General features: G+C 39.0%; 3 protein-coding genes across 3 annotated transcripts; 2 read left to right on the top strand and 1 right to left on the bottom strand.

Moving 5' to 3' along the window:
* Positions 1-410: 410 nt before the first annotated feature.
* nkx2.7 (NK2 transcription factor related 7) lies at positions 411-2,618 on the top strand. Its single transcript, XM_061039046.1, has 2 exons — positions 411-749; positions 1,685-2,618. Exons 1-2 carry the CDS (start codon positions 506-508, stop codon positions 2,215-2,217), a joined length of 777 nt encoding a protein of 258 aa, XP_060895029.1. The 5' UTR covers positions 411-505; the 3' UTR covers positions 2,218-2,618.
* Positions 2,619-9,413: 6,795 nt separating this feature from the next.
* On the top strand, positions 9,414-11,884 carry nkx3-1 (NK3 homeobox 1). Its single transcript, XM_061039329.1, has 2 exons — positions 9,414-9,650; positions 9,926-11,884. Exons 1-2 carry the CDS (start codon positions 9,473-9,475, stop codon positions 10,321-10,323), a joined length of 576 nt encoding a protein of 191 aa, XP_060895312.1. The 5' UTR covers positions 9,414-9,472; the 3' UTR covers positions 10,324-11,884.
* A 4,334-nt stretch (positions 11,885-16,218) lies between these two features.
* On the bottom strand, positions 16,219-24,113 carry slc25a37 (solute carrier family 25 member 37). Its single transcript, XM_061037884.1, has 4 exons — positions 23,797-24,113; positions 20,130-20,358; positions 19,739-19,795; positions 16,219-19,166 (listed from the first exon to the last, which is right to left on the bottom strand). The coding sequence occupies exons 1-4, from the start codon at positions 23,989-23,991 to the stop codon at positions 18,637-18,639; spliced, it is 1,011 nt and encodes a 336-aa protein (XP_060893867.1). The 5' UTR covers positions 23,992-24,113; the 3' UTR covers positions 16,219-18,636.
* Between the last annotated feature and the right edge of the window lie 881 nt (positions 24,114-24,994).

A 24,994-nucleotide genomic window follows, 5' to 3' on the forward strand; every position in this document is an offset into this window, starting at 1 on the left:
TTACTGGCAGTATGGCATGTAATCAATGGAAAGGTTTTTTTTCTTGCTGTCTGATTTAAAGAAATGAAGTTTGAATGTTAAAAACATTGTGTCAGCTAAAGTAACGAACCAACACCTTTCCAATAAAAGAATGCTGTTTTTTAAGTTTCTAACTCCAAAAGCTTAACAATAACAAAAAAAACTAAAGAACTGAATATTTCTTTTAAATTCTTACATTAGTCTAATTTCCTAATAACCTTCTTAATAAGACCCACTCACTCAGAGATCAGGTTGTGTGTTAAGTGAGGTGTTTCTGTGTAAGCTGAGAAGAAAAGGAGGCTGGCTGTTTGCCAGTGTCCTGCAGAGGGGTGACAGATATATCTCCACCTTGCTCTTTAGCTGGACCGCTGAAGGGTTTAAATCTTCTCAGGCCTCACACATTCAGAGCAGCAGAACGTCCCGGCCTGCAACGTCATCTGGAGCACGAGCACAGCGCGTAAAAACGGATCCAATTATAAGTGTTGGGATGCATCCAAGCTCAGCCACCACGACGCCTTTTTCAGTGAAGGACATTTTGAAGCTGGAGTATCAACATGATTTTGAAAATGAATTCTTGACGTCTGATCAAGTTGTTCCGATGCAGTATCAGCACGTGCATTATGTCAGAAGCGGAGACATGTATGATCTGCAGGCTGATCCGTGCGTCTCTGAAGTGCAGGAGAAGCTCGAGACTCACAGCTCAGCAGCGGAGGACGAGATGAATGAACATGGTGAGATGATACACGTTAAAAAAATAGCATGTTGTGGGTAAATTCACTCAGATGTAGATTGTTAGGTGTACCGTCCAACTTATGGTAGGGGCCTCGTGCGTGGGGCAGCAGTAATATGGCACACCAAGTTCTGCCACATTTTACTTCAAAACAAACAAAAAACTATTTTCAATGTTTCATGTTCGATCAAACCTTGTTCCACCACACACATGTTCTTTAATAAACGCAGTGACGTTTTACTATCAAGTTTTCTTATTTGGTCATTTTGATTGATTCATAAAAACCTTTGGGTAATAGTGCACACCAAATGAACATGTCTGCTAGTATTTCTTTTCCATAGGTCGTTTTTTAAACTAAACTCTATTTTTGAACATTGTGAAGGTGTGGCAAACGATCTTTAAACTATAATCCGTTTCAACTTTTGTTCTAAATAGCCCTTATTCTCTTTTGAATGTCAAAAAGTCTTCATCTTGGTCTTACATTTAGCCTACTTCTTCCAGTTCAGAAATGTATTCAATGGATCTTTGTTTTCGTTTGTCACCAAACAAGTCAAATGAATGTATTGTAGGCCATGGTCGTTTGAAAGAAACGCTGAAACAAAAATGTATTAAGCCACAACACACCAAATGAATATTTCAAAGTTAAAAAAACATGTGGTCTCTGGAAATAAAGAAAGTATAATTGAGAAGATTGACCTCAAACTCGATTAGTAGAATTTTAAGCGTCATTTTGTGAAAATAAAGTCATAGGCTAATATCTTCTAAAGTAAACTGTTAGGCCTATTTTGAAAGTGTATTTGTTGTTTATACATTTAAGGTTTTGGTAGGCCAAATCGTCTTTCACATCTGGACATCTGTAGGCCTATAATGTTGTTTCACGATTGTTTTTTTTTTTTGTTTTTTTTTTCTGTTTTCTTTGATTCTTCTGATGCACAGAGATCAGCGGGGTTGGCAGTTCCCCTGACCGTAACAGTAACTCAAAGACCAGGTCCCGGCTGCGCAGGAAGCCCCGGGTCCTCTTCTCCCAGTCGCAGGTGTCAGAGCTGGAGCGTCACTTCAGACAGCAGCGCTACCTGTCCGCCCCGGAGAGACAGCATCTGGCCAACATCCTCAATCTCACCTCCACACAGGTCAAAATCTGGTTCCAGAACAGAAGGTATAAATGTAAGCGCCAGAGGCAGGATCAGTCCCTGGAGCTGGCGGGGTTTCCTCCCGCACCGAGGAGGGTGGCGGTGCCAGTGCTGGTGCGGGACGGGCAGCTGTGCGGAGCAGGTTCCGCTCCGTATAACGTGACTCTGGGACATTATAATCCCGTTTTTGGATATGGAAACAGTGGCGTGTTCAGCTATCACAGCGTGTCTCCTGCCACACAGATAAGCAACAATAACCAGCTGGTTGATTTTACATGTAAGAGCGAGGGGCCTTTTAATCACGGACACTTCCAGGCTTCATGTGTCAGAGGCTGGTAATCATTTTATATCAGCAATCAAATATTTCAGTTACAAGTTTGTATTGTATATTTTGTATGGTAAGCCTATTTGTTGCAAGTTTTCAAAGTCAGTTGTTAAACACACTGCAGAGTAGAAAATCACACTTTCTTTATTTTTGTTCGATTATTCGAAAGCCTATTCGACCGTTCACACTCTGCGAATCTAAACTAAAATATTCACTGGTTTCCTATTTTTATTTGTCAACATCATTTACCAGGGGAGGGGACTCTTTAAAGTCACCTCTAAGTAAACTGCTAATAGCAAAAGGAGGCGCAAAAGGTTGCAATAGTGTAGTCTAATATAGATCTTTTACAACTGAAATACGCCTGTTAAAGACAAGGTTTTTAAAAAAATCTGCTAAATTATATTATTTGCTTAAGGTGCAAGCGAATTGTGTTTTAAGTGTTAAAAGAAATGAGAAGTTTACCATTTTATTTTAAGTGTTCAACTTTATCAAAGATCGATGTTTCAAATAGGCTGCATAGGTTACTATGTAAGCCTATTAATGTCTAAACTCTAACTAGTCATACTAGGCCTATATCAAATCCGCAAAACATGTCTTTCTACGTTGTTTAGGTGTGTCTTTTGAGGATCCAGTTAAAAGCAACATAATTGATTATTAACCCTTTTTTAGGCTATTTAGGCCGAGTTAGATCGGCGCTGTCGTGAGTTTATTATCAAAGGGATCCATCAGAAAGTTAATGGATGAAGTTGACATGTGACCTGACAGCCTGCCCTATCAAACTGATCTCATTATTGTCCCATTCACAAATCCGCTGATAAGGCAGAAGAGCTTGTCCTGTGCGGAGCTTTGCTTGGTAAACAAACCCGCAGACACAGTGGCTCTTTAACTCTTTCAGACTCTCAATCAAACGGGAAAAACTTCCACTCAGACCTGTCAATCAACAATCTCACACAGATAGGCCTACTGACTTCACTTAAGTGCCAAAGAGTTACATTTCTACTTTGTTTCTTTCAGCCTATCGATTGGCACGTTGTACGGTACTAAAAATGAAATGTTAAAGGATGTAGGTAGACTACTGTAAATGATAGGCTACATAAAAAAAAACAGACGAATACAATATGCACGATATCTTAATCTTCCGTCATGCAGGGATGTTTAAATGATTACAGAAACATGACTTGAACATGTAATATACGCTATAGTCCAATGTTTACGTAATAAATAATTATTCTGAGCGCATATTGACAGTGTCACCTTTAATGGGCATGTGCACGAACCAAAGGGCCCGAGGAGAAGGAGAAACACCTCTGGGCGACAGGAGCTGAAGGAGCATCTCTGATAAGGAAGAAGCTGCAGACAGAGAGGAGACCAGGGACACTTCAAGAGATCAGATTATACATGCGTGTGCGTGTGCGTGTGCGTTCGTGTGTGTGTGTGTGTGTGTGTGTGTGTGTGTGCGTCCGTGTGTGTGTGTGCGTGGGTGTGTGTGTGTGTGCGTGGGTGTGTAGCATGCAGTTGAGTCTTATACAGATACATGGCTATTCAAATCTGGTAAATTCCATCCTGATATCTCCAATTTAGGAACAAATCTAACATAACCATTGACAAATGTAGTCTTAATTTTCAAGGATGAAAGAAAACTAAAAATAGCCTACTTTGAATAATCAAATAATTTGAGATTCTGATGGGGCTAAATATAGTCAGAGAAAGGGATGTATCGCCCTTTGTGCTCTGTGTGTGTGTGTGTGGGGGGGGGGGGTGGGGGGGGTGGGGGGGGTGCCAGAGGTATGAATGAATGAAGACAGAAGGTCCTTGATAACAGCTCTGATGAGGGTCAGTTTAACGGGGGGATGACGTCAGCCTGCTCATCAGTGAAAGAGCCATTTTAGTTTACTCAAGGAGGTTTTGAATCACTAGTGACCTCACCTTGAGGAAAAATGTGTAATCAGTTTGTAATGCAACGAGTCTGAAAATGTGTTGTTTATGATCGGTGCTGAGATGATTCACAAACTCAGGATCAGATAGGCCAACTCTCTGTACGACCATCAATGGAGCAGTTGTGAGAGAAATTATAAAATTTAAATATAATATAATATATATTATATATAATATTAAACTGTATAATCAGACCCTCTTCAAACTAATCCGCTGTTAAAAAGAGCTCACTGTGCTATTTATCATGTGGTTTAAAGGCTGGAGAAGATCCAACAGCTGTTTGGTAATAACCTGAGGACTTGTCTGGCTCCAAAACTCCCTCTCGTGGACGACTAGCGCATCACACCCACATCACGAAAAAGACAAAACAATATATAGGCTTTGACCTCAACTTTCTACAGCTACAGGCCTAGAAAAGGCCCTAAACAGGTTACAAACACTTGAGAAGAAAAACAAACACAAGACAAACACAAACACACATTTTGAACATGCTTAAAGGAAACACAATTCTTCACATGCTTAAAACACAATTGAATCTGAAGAATTCCAAATTCTATGTGGAGATCGGCTCCTGTTGCAGGCGTTTTCATTCTGAATAAGCTCCTTTATTATCAGCCACCATTTCGCTATTGTTTCCTGCTAGAAGGGGCATAACTATGCTAATGATGTAGAACTACAGCTTTACAAACCTCTTTAGGGTAACTGAGCTAGTCAGATGTTTTGGTCACATTTGTGATGGAGAGGGGAGCAGTGCACACATGGACACACGCTGACACCTTCAAATACAAATTTAATCACCCAGAAAAGGGCACTGTCATTCTTCTGCTCCTCTCTGTTTCCTTAGCGCAACCAATGGTACCCATTAGGGAGATCTATTTTAAAATACACACTTACACAACTTTAGTTTACAAAGTTGACCTTACTATAGGGTATTGTCATGTCCCGCCTGGGTGTTTGGGTGGGGAGCAGAGCGCAACATTGCCGGAAACTAAATAGAACATTCTCGCGCGCATTTACTTTACGTAATGGCGTAAATATGCTACACGAGCAAGTTAGTAAATACAGGCAATACCATCTATCTGTGATAGGTATGCGACTTCCAAGGCTCGAAATGCTTCAATATGATAAGAAAATGTATTTTTAAATAGTTAGGCTATGTAATTAATTACGCCAATAGGGAGGGGCTACAGATTAACATCGAATCAGGTCTGCATTGGGAGTCAGATGTCAGTGTCGATGTTGGTTACATAAAATAAAGGACTTTGTCAATCTTGTTAATGACATTGTTGGTAATTGTCTTAGTGCCATACTGAGGAAATGCTCTCTTTTTGACTATAGCATGCACATTTTATAGGCTATATTTTTCCTGTTTTATAGCCTACCGTTTTCTTCACTTTTGTAGGCCTATATTTTAGCATTTAAAAAAGAAATTACACCAACATCTTTTCTAGGACTACACCTGGGGTTACCACTTTTCGGGAAGGTTTAAATAGAAGATTGAAGAACTGATATTTAATTGTGGGTCTACAATTGGTAAGATATTGCATCTATTTTATTTAGCCTATGATCTAATAGTCCTTCATTGAGCATGTCAGAAACCTTGGTGTTATTATAAAAAATAATATTAATGTTTTGCAGTAGCTCAGTCTGTAGGGACTTGGGTTGCGAACCAGAGGATCACAGGTTCAAGTCCCGTTGCGGACCCCAATGCAGAAGTTGTTCTGGTACGCGGAGAGTTGTGTGGGTACTTCCCGAGTACTGCTGAGGTGCCATTGAGCAAGGCATCGAACCCCCAACCGCTCTGGTGCACTCACTGCGTAGCTGTGTGTAACAGCCCCACTCTGGCATCTCTCCGCTGTCCACTGATCCTGTTTGTGCGTGTGTGTGATTCGGGCCTATGTGTGTGAGAAGTATGCCTTTAAAATAACAGAGTGGAAAACCAGAATTTCCCTCAGGGATTCATTAAGTATTTCAAAATCAAAAATCAAATCAAGCATTTAAACCAATGTTTAAATGCCATTCTATACATAAATTTAATCAATAATAAATTTAGCATGTGCCCTTTTGAAGTGATGTGTTATTTCTATGTAATTATGTGAAACACAGAGAGTTTGCCTCTGTTTGAAATGTGCTCTACAAATATAATTTAATTCAATAGCCTAGGGTTTCAGGGGACATTTCTTGACTGGCTAGATTAGGCTCAGTGTAAGGCTGATAAATAAATCTGTGTTAAAGATGACTAGCGTGGAAATGTTGAATGCTGGGAAAAGAAGATTCCTTGTTTGTGGGCAGCAATAGATAATGCCATGTTCTTGTCCTTGATCTCGGGACTGACAGAAATTCTTGATCACTGCAGCCTATTTGTATCAAACAAAGAGCTTGTATCTTTTATTATATAATACTCCAAGTAAAATAAATCCAAATTAAATGGCTTAATTGTTTAAAACAGATATATCATGTGCTCTAAAGTACAAAAATCCATTCAATGCTCATATGCACTGAAAATAATCCAAAATAAGTCATGGTAACCAGATGTATTTGGTCCAAATGTCACAGTATAATCATATTCAAATGAATTTTAAAGTAAATGGACATTGAGTGAGAAAACTTTTGTTTGGAAAAAATTTGTTTGCTGACGCTCTTTTAAATCTTTTCATTATGGCTCTATACAAAAATACAAGAATACAATACAGAACGAGGTTTAAATTGACCTTTTTTTTTCATTTTGTCTATGAGCCTCAAATTGATCTTTCCAATCCAATGACATATTTTTTTAGGTCACACAACACATAGTCACACACGGAAGAAAAGAACTTGTGCAACATCCCAGGTGTAGGTTACAGTATAACACAACACTGATGCTCAGCAGATAAAACTCCACGTTTACAACAAAGGTCTCTCCGCTCGTCATCTCAGACAAAGAAACAGCAGCAAAACAACAGAAGATTGATGGCAGAACATCATCCGGTGGCTCAAAGAAAACATCATCACTGCAGAGCGTGTAATGTGGAAGACAAATAACCCTTGCAGGGTAAAAGGTCAGAGGTTGTACTGTGTCACATCAGAAACAGAGCTATGCAGACACAAAACTGTGTGATGAATGCTCGGGACACAATAGATAGGAAACAAACTTTTGTGTTTTCAACTCAGAGCAATCATGAGGATTGTGTTAGGACAAGAGCAGAGTATGACAGCATGTGTAGAGCCTTTAAAAAGCACTCATAGTCAGTCACTCTCTCTGGTGGCTTTGTTTGTATGCCTGTACATAGACTGAGTGCACGCGTGTTCTCTATGAGTAATGCTTATGATGACATACGTCTGATTTAGCTTTGATTTGATACTGGAATGATCCAACATACTGCAGAATTTTTGTGGAATCAGAAAATTGTTTTAACCCTTTCTACATTTTATGCTTGAGGCCTATCTAATGTTCCATGGTTTGAAATAGGCCTACATGCAAGCTTTTTAAAACTAGAAAGAAAAGCTCCTCTCGATGGATGAAGCTCATTTGTTCCCTTTATGAGTAATGATTATGAAGATATTTGTCTGGTTTAATGCATACTTAAAATATACCGCAGAATTTTAGTGGAATCAGAAAATTACATAATTTTATGCTTTAGCTATAGCCAGTGTAGCGTGAATCAAAGAATGGGTTTTAAAAACAGACAGAAACACTTTGTGTAGACAGGATATAAGCTGTCTGTGTGTACAGTTTTACATTCTTTAGCAGACAGATGGTCTCAGACAAAAAGCTCAAGGTGAAACATATCATACGGTTGATCTTAATGCTGTGTTGACATGACAGCAGCTAATGTTAAAAAGGGAAAACAGAAGATTACATAACAGACAAAATGTCCCATCAGTTGATGCGACTTTAATTTTTTATTCATGTTGCACATTAAGCATGAAGTATTACACAAATAAGGAGGCACAGAGTTCCATTGTAACACTTCAGTCACATTAAAGCAGTGATAATGTCATCATCGGAACACAGTGGTTTTGATGACCGCTTGGTGTGTGGTTGGTGACAGGGAGACAGCATGTCCAGGGGGAACAGGGAGGCTCATGTTTATCATACCTACATTTCATGGATTTACAAATGGAGCACGAACTCCCACAGGAACACTATCAAGCCTCCTCCTCTGGAGTAAAAGTCTGTCTGAAACAAGGAGAACAACAAACCAACAGCCACTGAGCAATGACTGTGTCTGCTCTGGAGCCGGCCTAAATGTGTCCAACTCATTAGTGCCATGAGCGGGTATGACCACCCACTCTGACCCCCCCACTCCCACAGACAGGATTGTCCCCTGAGATGCAAACTACAGCATGCCTACACTGAGTTGAAGGGGGGGGTGTGGGGGGGGGGGGGGGGGGGGGGGGGGGGGGGGCATATAAAGCACAAGGAGAACAATCATTGAAATGCTATAAGATGAAGTTCTGTTGATTAGCAATCATACATGTATACTCCAATATGAAATGTGTCTGGACTTCAAATGAGCCTGGAGCTTGATTTGAGAAGTGTTGTATCTATTTGCATTTTCTCTTGACTTTGCAACATATAACAATTAACAAGACTAAAGTACAAAAACATCTTTATGAATACTAAATCTATGTTCTTACATTTTGCATTATTTAAGTTAATTAAGCCTTCAAGTTGTAAAAGTAAATGTAACAACATTCAAGATATTGGATAATATACTTATTATTCATTGAATTCTCATAATCTTTCATTACCAAATAAGTAGTTAAGTATTATTAATAAGTATTTTCTTATATTATCTTATTTATGTAAAGGAAATCTGTCATTGTATTGCAATACAATTTGTGTACTTATACTATAGTCTTTGTTGATATAACATTCAATATTGGCAGAAACTACAGCTCCCTTGCCACAAATAACATGAATGAATGCCTCTCTTAAGTAGTCTTAACAAAAACTGAACATCATGAGCATCATGAAGGGTTATTTTCATATAAAAAGGTGCAGTATTCATGTATGAAGATATACATTATATATGCATACACAGATAACGCTTTTTTCATGTTCATGATTTAAAAATAAATATTAAACCTGGGACAAATAACTTTTTTATCATGCATTTTTGTTGTTTTAAAATAGAAAGCTAAATTGATCTGGAGACTAAACCAGTTTTAAAGTGACTGAAAGTAAAAGTTGTCAGAACAGGCCCCGCCTCCTCCAACATGTCGGTGCAGTCTTGGTGAACCCGCCCCTGCTCTTCTATAAATGCAGACAGCGAGAGTGTGAAAGGTGACACACTGCTTCATTCTCTGTCACTGAGAGACCTCTCTGATTTGTGGATTACTGGATGGAAAATGTCAGACACAGTCAAACCTTTGACTTCCTTCTTCATAGAGGACATCCTCTCCACTAAGGACGGCACCAGATTCAACAGTGAAAGCTGCTCACAGAAGGTGGAAAGATGGAAAGAAGAACCAGAAATGTTGTCCGAGCAGATCTGCATGCAGGAGGCAGCGTGTGGAAGGCAGACAGGTGAGCTCATGCAGGTTTTGATGGAAAGATTACCAAATAAACTCTGACCTTGATTTGCAGAATAATGCTTTAGAACCAGGTTAAACTTTGTGGCACACATTATCATTCTGTTTGTACCATATGTATTAGAAAAGTAAAGGATCAATGAGAAAGTTCATATAGTGGCCTTTTTTTTTTAGCCACCACTGTCTCACCGGTTGTGATACGACCTCACCTGAAATACTGTACTGAATGTTGTACAATGGTCTTGACTGACTCACTTCTATACTTCACAGAGTCTCTGGACACCTCCTGTCCCAGCTCCTCAGACTCCAGTATCTGCTCCTCTGGGAAACAGAAGCGCTCCAGAGCTGCGTTCACACACATCCAAGTGCTGGAACTGGAGAAGAAGTTTAACCATCAGAAATACCTGTCCGCCCCAGAGAGGGCTCACCTGGCCAGCACCTTAAGACTGACAGAGACTCAGGTGAAAATCTGGTTTCAGAACCGCAGGTACAAGACAAAACGAAAGCAGCAAAACTCTGAGTTCTGTAAGGACATTTACATAGCAGAGGGACTGAACCTGAGGGAGGATTTGGTCCGATCATCACTGATCACCTCATTCTGCAAAGCTTATCAATACAGACCTTACCTGTGGGACTATGGTGGCCCCTGGGGGCCAACATTATGGTGAAACTGTAATCAAGGTTTATAATCATAAAACTGTGTTGTTGTTTTTTATCCCTGATATGGGTTCTACGTTGATTTTCAATGTTGATACTTTGCTATTTGACATGATTATGAAACCATGTGTTACCCTGACCTGTCTGCTATCTGTATCATGATTCTGTTTATGAACACATCCTATAACTTTGAATGCCTTAAGAAACAACATTGCGCACATAAATATTTGATCACTGAAGTCAGTTGAAGTATTTTGCATTAATTCACAATCAAAACAGTGTTTATATCTTTTTACAAATCTGTGTTGGAAAATACAAAGTTTGACATAACTTTAAGTACGGCACAAGTTCAACTTTAGTCTATTTGTCACTTATCAGATCATATTTTTTTGTTGTGAAGACTGGAGACCGAAAAAATAAATAAAAAAATGAAGTAGGAAAAAATACCTAATTCAAATTTAAGTACCGTTTTACCGTGTTTAGAGCACTCTATCTAAGTAACAAGTAGTTACCAAGGGGGACTTGGGTATATAAAACACAAAATAATTTAAACAAACACTCTTAAACTGCTTCAATCTTTTTTGTCGACATTGATGCTATCTGAGTGGAGCTACACTCTGAGCAAAGCTACATGAAAACATAAGAGGAGACAGAGATGTGGGTGATATTTGCAATGAGGGCCAAAGAATGAGATCTGATTTCTTTAAAGAGTCTTTGACCTGATTACAAAAAGATAAACGGCTCTTCAGCTTTCAGGCGTTGACATCACGAGGTCAGCTGCACACAGAATACATTTAAGGAGATTTACTCTTACATTGACTCATTGTGGTAATGTAACAAATAAGATAAACAGACGCTGAAGGGAAGGGTAGTTGACATGTTTTAGGCCAAGAAGAATGGGAAGAAGTAGTAAAAGATAATGAAAGAAGAAACCATCCCATCGTAAGAAAACTCTGACTGAGGCCACAACGATTCATAAAATGAATCTCAGAAGAAACAGTATGAATACATATTGTCAGGAAGGGTCAAATTTATTGGGCGACTACCACTATGGGCATCGTGTCAGGATGCATGAATCCAGCCAGGAAACTTCTGTTAAGGTTTTACTTGGGTGAAAGAGTGCAACCAACAACCAATCAGGGGAGAGCAGAGGAGAAACCAGGAAGTGAACTAAAGGAACTGAGGTAGGTGAAGAAGGGAAGAGATAACAAAGTAGTGATCTTTGCTACACAGATTGTTGATTTTTGTTTATCGCTTTTATCTGCATGGTGCTGGCATTTAACCTTTAGCTCAAAAGGTATCCTTCAACAACGTGCAGGTGTCTGTCAGTATGAGGCAGGTTATGTCCTTTGCAAATGTAGATATTAATGGAATGCTCTTTGTTCTCTTTGAGTGTACAGATATTATCCATGCTTAATGTAGGATGTCATGTTCTTTTGGTATGTGCAACCTGTACAGTAAGTATGTTAACCTCCATGACCTACGTCAGCAGGCTGAACCTTCTGGTTGATTCTGTCTGTGCTGTATTCTTATTCAAATTGAAAGCTTGACGTCTTGCTGACATGAGTAAAATTTGTCGCAACAAAAATCCCATTTGTCTTGATAATAATACAGTAGAAAGATGAAATCCAGCACGTTTATTTGTATGCTGCTGCTAAGGTGCAGGTAAAAGCCTTTGTTTTCTGCACAATGAGCATCAGCATGTAAGAAAAAACAGGTAGCAAGGTCAAAGTTTTGCCATTTCAGAATTTCAGAATTGAAAAGAGAAAGAGGAGAGGAACACAATTTCCAAGTGTGCCTCTTTGGATAAGCGGGTGAAATATATGTAAATATATTTTAATATTTCCAAAAATCACAAAAAGGAGAATACTTATCGTTTGTCATTAATAAGCTGCCCAGGAAAAAAATAAGGTCAGGTCACTTAAATAGCCTGATTGTCCAGGAATCAGATACTCAGCTTGGAGCTACATTAAACTATTTATATTAACAGCTTCATGCAGGTTGTCATGCCGGGCTTACCTAGTACAGTGCTGATAAGATTCCATGCGGGATTAAGGGCTTAACATATTTAAGAAGTTTGTAGTAACATTACCAAAGTGTGAGCAGAGGACTGATTGAGGTGATAGACAGAGACTTAAGAGCTCTCACGACACTAACCTGTCTGATTTTTTTCTTTTACCTATATGGCAAACTGTGTCAAAACTATTGAAATCGTATTCTCGTCTATTTCTGAGCTTTATTTATTCATTTCCCAGAAATATTCATGTAAAAAAGTTTTCATGTTTCTGGATATTCAAATGAGTGGAAAACAAACCATCCTGTACAAAGGATCAGTTGTGGAAATATAACTTTTTTAAAGACAACCAGAAAGTTACACATCGGGCCTACAGTAAAAAAAAAAAAAAGGACATGAAATCGGAATCTTGAATCTTGGTGATTTCCTCAAACTAAAGTGAGTTCTTATCAGCATCCCCATTCACTCTGAGCCATTCAGTAAACAGGTAATTAGACATGAAGAGGGCAGATAGCATCTGTTTTGACGGCAGAAGAATTTGACAGTATCTTACAGTGTCTCTCAGAGTCTCGGGCCGTATACTAGCTCTGTCATCAGATAAAGGAGCTTGTTTAAAGGTGAAGCATGAAGGTTGGAAGAGCTATTATTTTTTGCACTTGCCTTTGTAATACCTGTGCGTCGAGACACGGTACATTGATTCACAAACACAGAAGGCTTAAAGACAACATCCTCCTTTCTGTTTCCTTCTGTTTGGCTCTGGGAGTGCCTCTAATCTGTCTCTGCAGCACCTGGATTAACTGGATTTGGAGAGTAGAAGATAAAAAGCAGAGAGAAGGAGTTTATTACATCTCTTCCTCTTTACTTGGATCATAGATTTTACCAGAACATGGCTACATAAAGCTATTCTGATACATAAATGCCAAGATAAACCAGGTTAAGCTGCCAGAGTGGATCTGCCTTGTCTATATATTTAGGGATCTGATTGTGCGATGCAGTGAACATTGTGGTTTGTCATGCTCTTCAAGGTGGCCAATGATGCTTTGAAAAACAAGCAGATCTTCCAAACAGATGAGGAGAAAACCAAACCCTGACCACAAAGGGAGTCTTTGTCGGTACTCCAATATGCCGTGACTGTCTGACAGACTTGTTGGGAGTTGATAAGAAGGTTTAAAACAACCTTGATGTCCTTTTTTCACATAGGAACAGTCATAAACTCGCTTGGATAGTGTAACTGGATCCCTCATGTACCAAAAGATGCAATTTTTTTTCTCTCAGACACACTGCTGCGCCCATCCATCTGGATAACAGTCATTGTGTGGCTGCAACAGTGTATGTGAGAGAGAGAGGGGGGAGGGGGAGTGTAGTTTTTCTTATATGATAAAGTTATAAAGTAGTGGGACAGTTTACTGCAGATTGAAATGATAAGACAGGGACAGATAGAGGACAGGGGTTCATTGTGCGCTTCAGATAAACAACCTGCTCATGGACAACTAAACACATGAGGGACAACAACGTTACTGCACAAGTGTACGTGTCCTGAAGCATGTTGCTTTGCAATAAAGGCTGTATCACAATATCTTGCGGTTCTGTCATTACATGCTGTATTGTGTGCAGGATACTCATTTGACATGCAGAATTGACCTTCATATAAACAACAGAAGAGATAGGAGGCAGGAAAAAAACGTGATGGATGCTGGATGGAGAACTGTAAACAATGAGGGCATAAAAATAGTGGATTGTGTTACCATCTAACCCTGAAATGCAAAGTCTACGTCAGGTTCACATGTTGTGTGACCACACAAAAAATTTATCCCATTTTTAGATGATCACAGGCTAGACAGGTGTGTTCACACCCTCACCTTTACCTTAGTAGGAACATCTGGACAAAACTTTGTCATATGAGATACAAATTATTTTTTTGTGTGTGTTTGGAGACAAAGAGGATGAGAAGAATGGTCTTAAATACTTAGAGACAGAGATGAAGCTTTTTAATCACTTCTTAGGTGCCGTTTTTTTTTCTGTCATTGCACAAAAATTGTGTTGTGAAAACAAACTCAATAAAATGAAATGAATAATTGATGAAATGTAGAGAGGTGAATTATAAAGGATCTATATTTATAAAGTCAATGTTCTTTAAGGTCACATATAATGCAAAATACACTTTACTATGGTTTTCGAACGCTAATATGTGTCTCGAGCCACTTTTCAGAAAATTTTCCCTTTATGACATCACAAAGGGCAATAACCCCTCCCCCAGGTGGGTGACACTCTACAGCTAGGTGTTTGTTCTGCCCTCTGAGTCTAAGCCCGCCTTTTTCAATTGGGCATAGTGAAAGAAAGCCCTTAAGCCCTTCCAGAGAGGGGCGTGGTCAAACACGCTCTTTGCATTTAAAGCTACAGACACAAAAACAGCCTGTTCTGAGCAGGGCTGAGGGGTTTATAGGCATGATCAAATACAGGATCAGAGTGGATTTTTAGCAAGAAACTTTACAGACATGTCTTTGAGACCTCTGAGACTTATTTAAACTGGTTGAGAAGGAGGATAATATGTGACCTTTAAGATAGCTGCAAATACATAGTTAACTGATACACAACAAAGGATGTAGAGCTACTCATGCTAATAATGCAACAAAGTCATTACTAAAGGTCTGCTTAAATTGTATTTAAAGTTTCTCAAAGTCAGACTGACATTCCTTGATAATGCAATTGGGGATTAGTTTATACTTGCATTATACACCTCAATAGGACCCAAACTGACTATCAGCATAAATGTGTACTGGGACAAGGATAGTAGCCCAATTAAATGGCTTATTCGAGCTATAACCTGAGCTCGACTTGACGTGCGTGGAAACATACTGATTGGTTTAATGCTATTTAAACAATCTTCGGTAACTCGTACAGCATTTATATCTTAAGCAGTCTACAAACAATTCAATTTTCTTAAAAGTTCCTCTTTAGGTTGTGTAATCTTAATAATAAAAACCGTTATGATGCTGTTATTAATGGTCATCTATTCACAGTAACCATATTTACTATATATGTTATTAACATATAATAAGCCTTTTATGAAGACTTATAAGGACCTTATAAAGAACATGTATTTCAGGGCCCTTAAGATAAAGTGGTGCTGGTGTGGTTAATATTGTGTTATGTGCAGAGATACTGCACATGTGAAAAACTTGAGATGGATTTTATAAGAGATAAGCAGAAGACCTGCTACTCAGAACCATGAGATAGATTATTTTTTCCAATTTTTCTTTAAGAAAGTTGTTGGCAAAGGGATTTAAAATTAAAGTTCAAGGTGGTTGGTAACTCCTCATACTGTGCATTAGCTAAAATAAGAGCTGAGGGGTAAACAGTGTCAACCCATGTCCTTCAAATTATACTATACTGCCCTCTACTGGAACTAAAGAACACCTGCAGGATGAAAGTTTTAAAGGCTATATTTGCTCTCTTCCTTCAACTGGTTTAAGATATGAAGATAGTTTTAGTTTATAGACATTGAGCTTTGTAAAGTCTACCTCACGATTTATGTTTTTGGTACTCAGGGAACTTTAAGACATAAAAATAAATTCAATGCAAACAATTTTCGTCATTTTAATATTTTTACATCGATCCCAACTGTCATTTAATAGTTATTACACTAATACACTACTAGAATAATTCAGTGTAACTCAGTCTGTTAAATATTTGGCCTAATTTCTCGTTTGGCAGGGAAACATTTACTGTAGACATTTCCAGATTAAAGCTTCATTGACTGAAACTCTTGGTGAATGTATTTAATGCTACAAGTATAAAAATACATTTACATCATAAAGATAAGGATAGGACATAGGTGTATACAAGCATATATTGATTTAGATCAGAATAAAACCACACACAAAACAAAGAGTACCTCACTTGCATGTTTATTTTGGCTCCAGTGTTACAAACTGTAGCAGCATTATTACAATCATTTCATATTTGCATGGTCAAACTTCCAAGCATTCCTGTTGTGGAGATGGCACTCTGCCAACAATCATACCAACTTCCACCTCAATCACTTGTGCGTACATGGCATTCAAATATTTACATCATGGATAACCCCACATATAGAAGAATAGAAGCTCTTCTGTCTCCTTCAAAATGTCAGAATCTATTAGAAACACTGCTGTGACACGGTGAAGCACTTGGATACAGACACAGTTTGGGAATTTCAATTCACTATGATAGATGAACACCTCGTCAGAGTAATGGAGATGGGACAGCAGAGTGATTGAAAGCATAACGCTATAATTCTAAAAAAACAACTCTGACCTTTTCTTTTTGGTTTCAGAATCTTAGAAGTGGATTTTTGCTAATGATCCAAACACAATGAAGGCAACAGACTAACCTGACTTTGATTAGATTCAGATAGATATTAAAAACAATTGTCTATGGGAATCAGGCGGTTTTTCCATAAACACACTTTTAAAACACCTCAACTACTCTTGGGATTCAATTAATTTAAATAGTCTGAACACATTGATCAGTACATTTTAATCTGGCTACATTATTTTGAAATTAAATGCACCTAGTGTTATTTCTATTCATATCGGCCTCCAATATTGCCACAGATGCAGTATGCAGAAGATCCAATACCATAACCAATTAGCTTCAAAGGAATCCCCCGTTTTCAGGTAAATGATCAATAACAAATGAAAACAATGCAGCGCTGGCAGAATGTGTGATGTTAGTCTAAACTATCAACATACCAGAAGTCAGTGTTTTTCCAACAGTGCTATTTATATTTTCTTGTAATCGCACATGTACTGGAGGGATACTCTGTCATACTAAAGTCAGGATGTGCTGTCAAAAACTCATGTAGTAATAAAGTTAATTTTGGGAGAAAACAATGAGGGAGCAGAGACTTTGCAGACACCATCCAGAACCATATTCAAGATGCAGAACAGATTAGTGAATTTTAAAAGCGCACACATCAGGGTAAAATGTGGAATGACAGCTTAAAGCGGTTAGCAAGCAACAAGCATCATACAAGCAGGTTAAATGGTAGTGATGGTAGTAATGATGCATGTCTTTGGTATATTAACAACTACTCTTCAGTGTAGGCTTATTGACTCTGTTTCTAAACGGTTTGAGAGAGGGATGGAATCTGATGAACTCTGAACTTTACCAAAGGAAATTAAAAAAAAAAAAAACTCCAAAATTAAAAGCAAATAAATGTGGCTGCTTGTTAGATTACATCAATCTGGAGGAACATCTGGAGGAATGTCTTGATTATTGAATGGAAAATAGAAAAGAGGCTGCAGAGAGCAGATCACACAGGAAATATGGAACAAAAAAAGAGAAAAAGCAAAGCCTGCTTACAAGATGATTTAATCTTGTGGGAAAAAAAAGACATGCATGATTCCACATATTTGATCACAGAAAGTCTGTACTCATACAATTATACTCTGAAAATATCTTCTATACAATCTTTGACTTTCAGGTCACAATATGACAGGCCAGTCTAAAGCTAAGACATGGCCGTTATCTCAAGTAACAGTAAACAGTCCACATTTGGACCTGCATCATGAAGTCTTATAAAATAGATATTCTTTTTTTTCAATACATAAACAAGCTGCCCACCTTCTGTGACAGGTATGATTCTTTAAATAAGAATATTGTTGTGCGTGATTCAGAAGCATGGTAGTGCTGCGTTTCACATGGTAAATAATTATGCCTCTAGCGCCAACACGTCTTGATACTAGACGTGACATCGTAAGAGGAAAAAAAACATTTCTACTTAAAGCAACAAAAAAAGAAGTATAAAAAGCAGTGTTTAATATTTACGAGGCACTTGGAAAGAGCAACTGTTCCAGTAGCCGTGGAGTGAATGAACGGAATGTGTTGTAATGATTTTTCTTATAAATACTCAAGAAATAAAACAAACAAACAGCACTGTGGGTCTTCCGCATCCATAAAATGCAAGCCTCGCAAAAGCTAAGAAAATAAATAAAAAGTTCCAATATTAAGAACTATAGACATCATTCAAGACCACTTAATTAGGCTGAAAAACAGAAGACAGAGTTTGGAGAGTTGATGTGTTTGTGGAGTGAAGAAGGAGGAAAAATATGACCATTTAATCCTTCTACGTGTAACTGTCATTTTAGGAATAGTAGTATCTGTTGCATTCCCTGTGTGCAAATTCATCTTAACACACAGTCTTAAGTAGGAGAACAATAAGGAGTGCCATTGTCTGCTGATCTCCACCATGACAACTTCCTTGTTAGACATGGTCACTTCCTCTTCAGGTCTACTCTACGTGTGGTTTTCTCCAGCACACGTTCCATTACATCCGTCTAGGTCCTGCTTCTGATTCCAGTTGCTGTTTTGTCATGAAGTACTTGAAGAACTCGTACACAGACCAGGCGATGGCAGTGGATGGCATCTGGTAAATAATCCGAGCTTGAACCCCTTTAAAGAAGGCAGAAAGACCGCCAAGGCGGTACACAGTCCTGAAGGCGTTGACCATTCCTGATAAGTGTCCGCTGATGTTCACGGAGCTGAGCGCTACATTTTCCTGTGTGTTGAGCAGAGTTTTACAAACGTCAAGGGGAGTGGTTATTGCTGCCGAAATGGCGCCCGCGGCGGCTCCTGACACAATGTGGCTGCCAGGATGGTAATGTCTGTGTGGGTTAAGCTGTTCCTGCATCAGCTCGTAGGTGATGAAGTGAACAGCCTGGAAAGGGATGTTCATGGTCAGCTGCGTGCTGTAGCTGCGATAGAAAGCTCCAACACCTTCAGTGCGGGTTACAGTTCGAATGCAGTCCATAAGTCCTCGATATGGAGAGTTGTACATCTGCATCCTCTGCTTTATCACTGAGGGTGGAAAAAAGATTTGTGTGTTTATGCTTATCGCGTACATTTGACATGCACTGTTCAGCTGTTAAATCTAGTGACAGATCCAAGTGTGGGTGAATTGGGGAGTTGGAAAAACAGGACCCAAGTGTGACATTTTGATGACATTGTAGGTTTGCAACCCACCAGCAATTAAAAAACTAATTCAAAGATGAAGAAGATACCAGCTGATCTACAGCATATTATTGTGAATATGGCTATAACAGTGATGGTAAAGGGATAGATTGAAATTATTGATGTCAAGAAAGCAATAATACAGCTGGACAAGCATGTTATATGTCATAATAGGCACCTAAGGTCTGAAATGACAGTGTAAAGTGGAATCTCTAATTTAAAACAGCATAGTCTCATTTGTAAAGCTCCTATGTGGAACATCTAGTTTGTGTTTGGACAAATTGGTACCCCTTAACTCTCTATCCACAGAAAGGCATAAAAGCCCCAACATAAATCTTTAAAAAATCATTTAGAGAATAACATCAACTTCGTTCTGTTTAGTGCAAGGAAAACCTGTTCAGTGTTTTCTTTTGTTTTACCTTCAGCTGGGTTCATGATGGCATCATGGAGAACAGTTGCCACACTACCTGCCACACCTGTTAAAACATGGAAAGAACTGGTCAGGTCTAAATATAATTCACTGTGTTAAAAGGAATTCAAATATCAAATGAATCTGCCATACTTTAGATAAGGTCAGGTTGAATTAGCAGTTTCTTTCCTGGTAATTAAATGCCATAAAACCCTCGTGTTTGTATCTTCACATCCCAGATAGATGTTTGGAAAATGGCGTTGTTTGCCATTGTAAACAGGATATGACATTCAAAATACTTATCCAAACTACACTCCTCGGGGGTCATGGTTCTTGGCTAAGTTTAAAAGCGGCTACTGTGACAACAAAGTGATGTGTGCTGAGACACGGGAACCTTTTACCATTGGCTAGATGACTGTTGCCTCCGTTCTGAATGATGTCACTCAGTGAGCGTTTGACTCGTTCATAGCACGCAAAGTAAAGAGCGTGAGCCGGTCCTGCTCCCATCATGGTGATGTTGAGTCCCCTGAGTGGCCTGAAGACCCCCTCTGTGTGGATGATCCTTTTCAGAGCCTCATACACGCCCCTGTACTGTGCATTTGGGTCCGGCTGCAGGCTCTGCATCCTTGTCTGAAAAACAAAAGAAATATGTGTATTAAGATTTGTTTGTTATTTGTTCCAGTATGGTTGGATGTGATAACAGTTGGAGAACCCTGACAAGTGACTCTCAGCGGCTCTAAAGTGGGCACCTGGTATCATCAGTTTTTCTGAATGTATTGTTCTCCGTCACATTGTTCTGACAGTAAGTGTTATTGGCAGCTGCGAGGTCCTGACTGAGTAATGCATGTCTCTCTCGTAGCTGGTGTGCGAGCCTGTGGCAGCTCTTTGTTTAACTCCACCATGCCAAGTTATCCACACACCACAAAGCATGTTTTTATTTGTGAAGAGATCTGGGGCTGCTTCAGGAGATAGGCCCAGTCTATCTTCCTCAGCATGTTCCCATGTGTTTCCTTCCTTTGGCTTAACAATAAAATATCGGTTACATTTCCGTTTGGTGCAGATTTGGGAGCTTGGGGCACACAGAATTTAAGTTTTTTGTGGCTGAATTTATTCACTGCAAGTCACATTGTTCAAAGTACGTTTCTGGAAAATACCAGATGGTTAAGTTGTAGTTAATGGTAAACATCTAAAACTAAAGTTAAAGGACATATTGTGGTTACTGATTTTAAACAGCGCACACACTGCTATTGGTTCAATGAAGGGCTTAAAAGGCCAGAGTGAATATTTGACACTTATCGGTACATGAAGCTTTACTTTTGGCCTCTCTACAAAACTGACGAAGTGTTTCCTGCATTGATTCTGAACTTCAGAAAACAATCAAACGTTTGTTTTAAAAGACGTCAGATACCTTTTTAATTTGTGTCATTTATATCTCTGAACACTGACATTGCTTTTGTCCTAATTATTTTATGTTGGTCAAGTAAAATTGTATAATAAAGGGGGATCCCACATGGAAACTGCTGTGACGTGTGATATGCAACTGATATTTGCGTATGTCCAGTTATAGAACTGAATTGAAAATAGACAAAAAATATGACATTAAAACGTTGAAAAACTGTAAATGCTAAGCTGACAATATTATGTCGGAAAGCACTTGAAATGTTGATGTGAACTATCCTGAAAGAAGATAGAGCTCTTAGGAGGGAAGAAGAAACATAGTGCCAAACTATGACAAGATGTTTAAGGACAAAGTACAACAGGCCATCATGCCTAATCATCATTTGTTTCCTAACAGAATGTGCTGTGTTAGTTTAAGATCCACAAACACAAAATATAACATGAGAGTTTTCTGTAACATCGAGGTTCCACCGGTGGCAACAAATCCAGTAAAGCAACGATATCTACTCCATTACAAAGTGTCATGTCTTTCGTAATCATGTGAAGCATCTCAGTTCAGTAGCTGTGTCAGTTCACTAATCAACACAGCAAAAGAACAACTGCGGACACACACCCGTAACTGTGCGAGGCTGATTCCAAACGTGTGCAACAGCGATAAGATTCCCCACCTAACGTCGGGCTCCTCCCTGACTTATAACTGTGTGTCGTTTTGTAAGTCGAAAAATGCAGTTAACCAACGGATTGTAAAACTCAAGACAAGAATTCTTCTTTTTATTGGTAAGACACGTTAAAAAAAAAAAAGGCTCAAGAAAAAAAAGGGTAACGCAAAAATATAAATATTTGCTTTTCATCTTTTCAATACAGTCCCAAAACACACAGCTGTGGCAACAAATCTCTAAAATTTACAATAACTGGAAACAATGCTCTGGATTCTGTTGCTTGTTTGACTTTTTCTACACTGAAACTCTTTAAAATGATCTGTCAGTCAACAGTTCAAACACCCGACATTTCAAAACTAGTTCTTTGTCACGTCCAGACACGAACGGATCAGGAGGAAATGGCAACAGTGCTTTGTGTAATAAAGGCACATAAGATCTTCTTTTTGCAGTGTGAAATGGAGTTGTCAGTGCCACATTAAGCTTATTGTAAATTTGGAGGGGTAAGCCAAATTCACCAAACAGCATGACATTGTGAGGAAACAATAGCTGAGCAGAAGAGGAGGATTGAAGGGGCAAAGTTCACAACCACACCAACAGTTTGTAATTTACTCTGCATCGAAACTATAACTTGAAGAAGCTTAAAGACGTGCCAATAATTCCATTCAGTTAATTATCAGACAGCAGTCATACGACATGCTGCAGTCAGGTGAGGCTTCTCTGTGTTTGAACTCATGTGATCCCCACTCAGTGTTTGTATTACAAAGACTGGTCCACCAATTGAGACTTAATATGACTGTTTGAATGACATTAAACCACATGAAGTTATGCAGAACGCTTACAAATCTATGTGGGCATTGGTCTATTTTTGCAACTCGATGTGCCAATCTCTTGACTAAGGGGAAGTTTTAGTCGCCACATCAGAACTGATATTTTTTTTTTCACGTGTCCAAGTTCAAACATTTTTGTCGGGATTTGTGAATTTAACAAGCTTTAGGGCGATTACTTTTTGTTTACTACTGTACCACCTTCAGGACATTAAGGAACCAGGTAATATAAGAGAAAGAAGGTGTTCTTCATTAACAAATTGAAATGTGATGTCAAGTTTATTTTTTTTTTTTACTGTTGGCTGTTACCTACTTTGAGCAACAATTACACAGTTTAAATAAATCTAATTAATACAACAAGTCTTCATATGAGATAATAAAAGAGACAAATTTGAAACAAACACAAACAGATACTTGTGCCCTCTAAAGTGTCTTGTAACCGTGGCTGATTAAAGTCATACTTATCAATAGAAATTAACTGACCAAGAGGGATAAATTAACTATTGTGAATTTAATGAAAAAATGAGAGGTGTCAGGAATGTTTAACAACATTATAGTTTTCCTTTCAGAGTGTTGTAATGTTGTGATACTATGTACTGAAATGGATGGAAAAAATGACATGAAACACTTTACTTGACCTTCACTTACCCTACATCAGTCTAAATAACTCATTTTGTCTTCTTGTAATGAAGGGGGAAACACGCTGTGACTGACGAGGGGGGAGGGGGGGGGGGAACTAGGATATATATGGGATAACGAGCTCATTGTAAAAATGAAGACAACTTTTCTCCCCACCTTAACCTTGCTAAAATGTCACTTAGGTTAAATAAGGTTACACTGGGTGTTCACTGAGCGTGCTATGTTAGCAGAAGTTCATAGTTATTTAGTAAGAAGCGAGGAGGAGTAAAACTGTTCTGTTGTGTTAACACAGTGTGTATGTTATTTAGATGTATGCATGTTAGTCTGCTTGTAGACTGAACTTGTTTAGTCTACTTGGAGGAAGGGGGCTCTCGGGCAGAGCTAACACTGAGGCTAACTAAGGATGGGCAGCTTCAACATTTTACAGCTAACGTGGGTTAGCAGGCGATAGCAGGCTGTCTGTGCAGTAAGCGGGGCTTTTAGGCTGGTAAGTGAATGAGCAATAATGGCAAAACAAGTCGCTGCTAGGCTGACTCTGTGTGCGTTACCTTGACAGAGTCCACGGGGTACATCACCGTGTGCTCCAGTATGCCAGCCACCGCTCCTGCTGTCATGTGGGTCGTCACAGAGACATGAGGTGGCAGGCTCTCGTAGTCACCGACACCATCAAAAGGCTCATCGTCTTTGCTTTCAATTTGCGACATCTCCAGTGCTACAACGACAGGCTCCGAGCTCAACTCCATACGTGGTGAGCTCTCCCCGATGGTCTCCTGTGCAAGATAACATTCACAGCGAGAGGTGTCGGCGGCATGGACAACCACAACACCATCACACTACTTAGTGGAGTTCCAGAGGCAGTGTGACGTCGACGCATGGGGGGGGGGGGGGGGGGGGGCGTGACTTAGGAGAACACGCACCAATCGTTTTGAAACAGTTTTCAAATGGGCGGGCTTCTGGTTTGTGGCGTCCAATGAAAAGTTTCCATGCGGATTCCTCTGACACTGATTCCAGGCAGGCAGCCGCTGCAGTCCATCCGTGCCTGTTGAATGGGTTTGACACAGAACTCTAATCACGAACTTCTGCATGATTAGATAAGTGAGTTTGGTCTCAACTGTCCTGTTTCATAAGGAGCAATTAGTTGAAGTCAGAATTCTGGCGAAATGATTGACATTCATAGAAAACGTCCCCTCAGTCTCTTCACAACATGTTCGACCATCCCCAAGAGCAAATTTACAACAGACTCATCCGGCCATCGTTGTTGTGCAAGAGACAAGATACACGTCTTCTTAACCCCCTCAGGCTGCCAATCCGGAACCCATTGAACTAGACTAATTATCATTCTGTACCAATAACTATGTCATTTGTACGAAGCCAGAGTATACTTGTATAATATACAAGCTATACACATATTATGTATGTTTGATATTCATATTTATCGCCATAGGTTGGGCCATAGGCTACATATGTGAAATTCACCTCTTTTTTATTGTCTGTGTGTTATTTGTCTTTTTATTTTGCTTGTAATCTTTGTTCTCTGCAACATAGAACCACTGATACAGAACTGAAGTGATCACGTTCATTACTTGTAGATCCTGAATAAGAAGAATTCAATTACAATACCACTTTTAGACTTGAATAAGATAACACTACCAAACTATTTGAATTCAGTTTAATTGAATTGCTTTAAGATCCTTGTTTGAACTCATTACTTCCTTTATCTTAATAATTCATCAGTTGTTTTTTTTG

Source organism: Labrus mixtus, chromosome 5 (assembly GCF_963584025.1).
Source record: "Labrus mixtus chromosome 5, fLabMix1.1, whole genome shotgun sequence".
NCBI lineage: Eukaryota > Metazoa > Chordata > Actinopteri > Labriformes > Labridae > Labrus > Labrus mixtus.

Bases quoted from the DNA above. Each gene is read 5' to 3' on its own strand.
- nkx2.7 (XM_061039046.1), top strand. From the start codon at position 506: ATGCATCCAAGCTCAGCCACCACGACGCCTTTTTCAGTGAAGGACATT. The intron at 750-1,684 runs GTGAGATGATAC...TCTGATGCACAG, and splicing joins GGACGAGATGAATGAACATG to AGATCAGCGGGGTTGGCAGT.
- slc25a37 (XM_061037884.1), bottom strand. From the start codon at position 23,991: ATGGAGTTGAGCTCGGAGCCTGTCGTTGTAGCACTGGAGATGTCGCAA. The intron at 19,796-20,129 runs GTAAAAGGTTCC...ATGTTTTAACAG, and splicing joins CAACAGTCATCTAGCCAATG to GTGTGGCAGGTAGTGTGGCA. The intron at 19,167-19,738 runs GTAAAACAAAAG...TTCCACCCTCAG, and splicing joins CATCATGAACCCAGCTGAAG to TGATAAAGCAGAGGATGCAG.
- nkx3-1 (XM_061039329.1), top strand. From the start codon at position 9,473: ATGTCAGACACAGTCAAACCTTTGACTTCCTTCTTCATAGAGGACATC. The intron at 9,651-9,925 runs GTGAGCTCATGC...TATACTTCACAG, and splicing joins AGCGTGTGGAAGGCAGACAG to AGTCTCTGGACACCTCCTGT.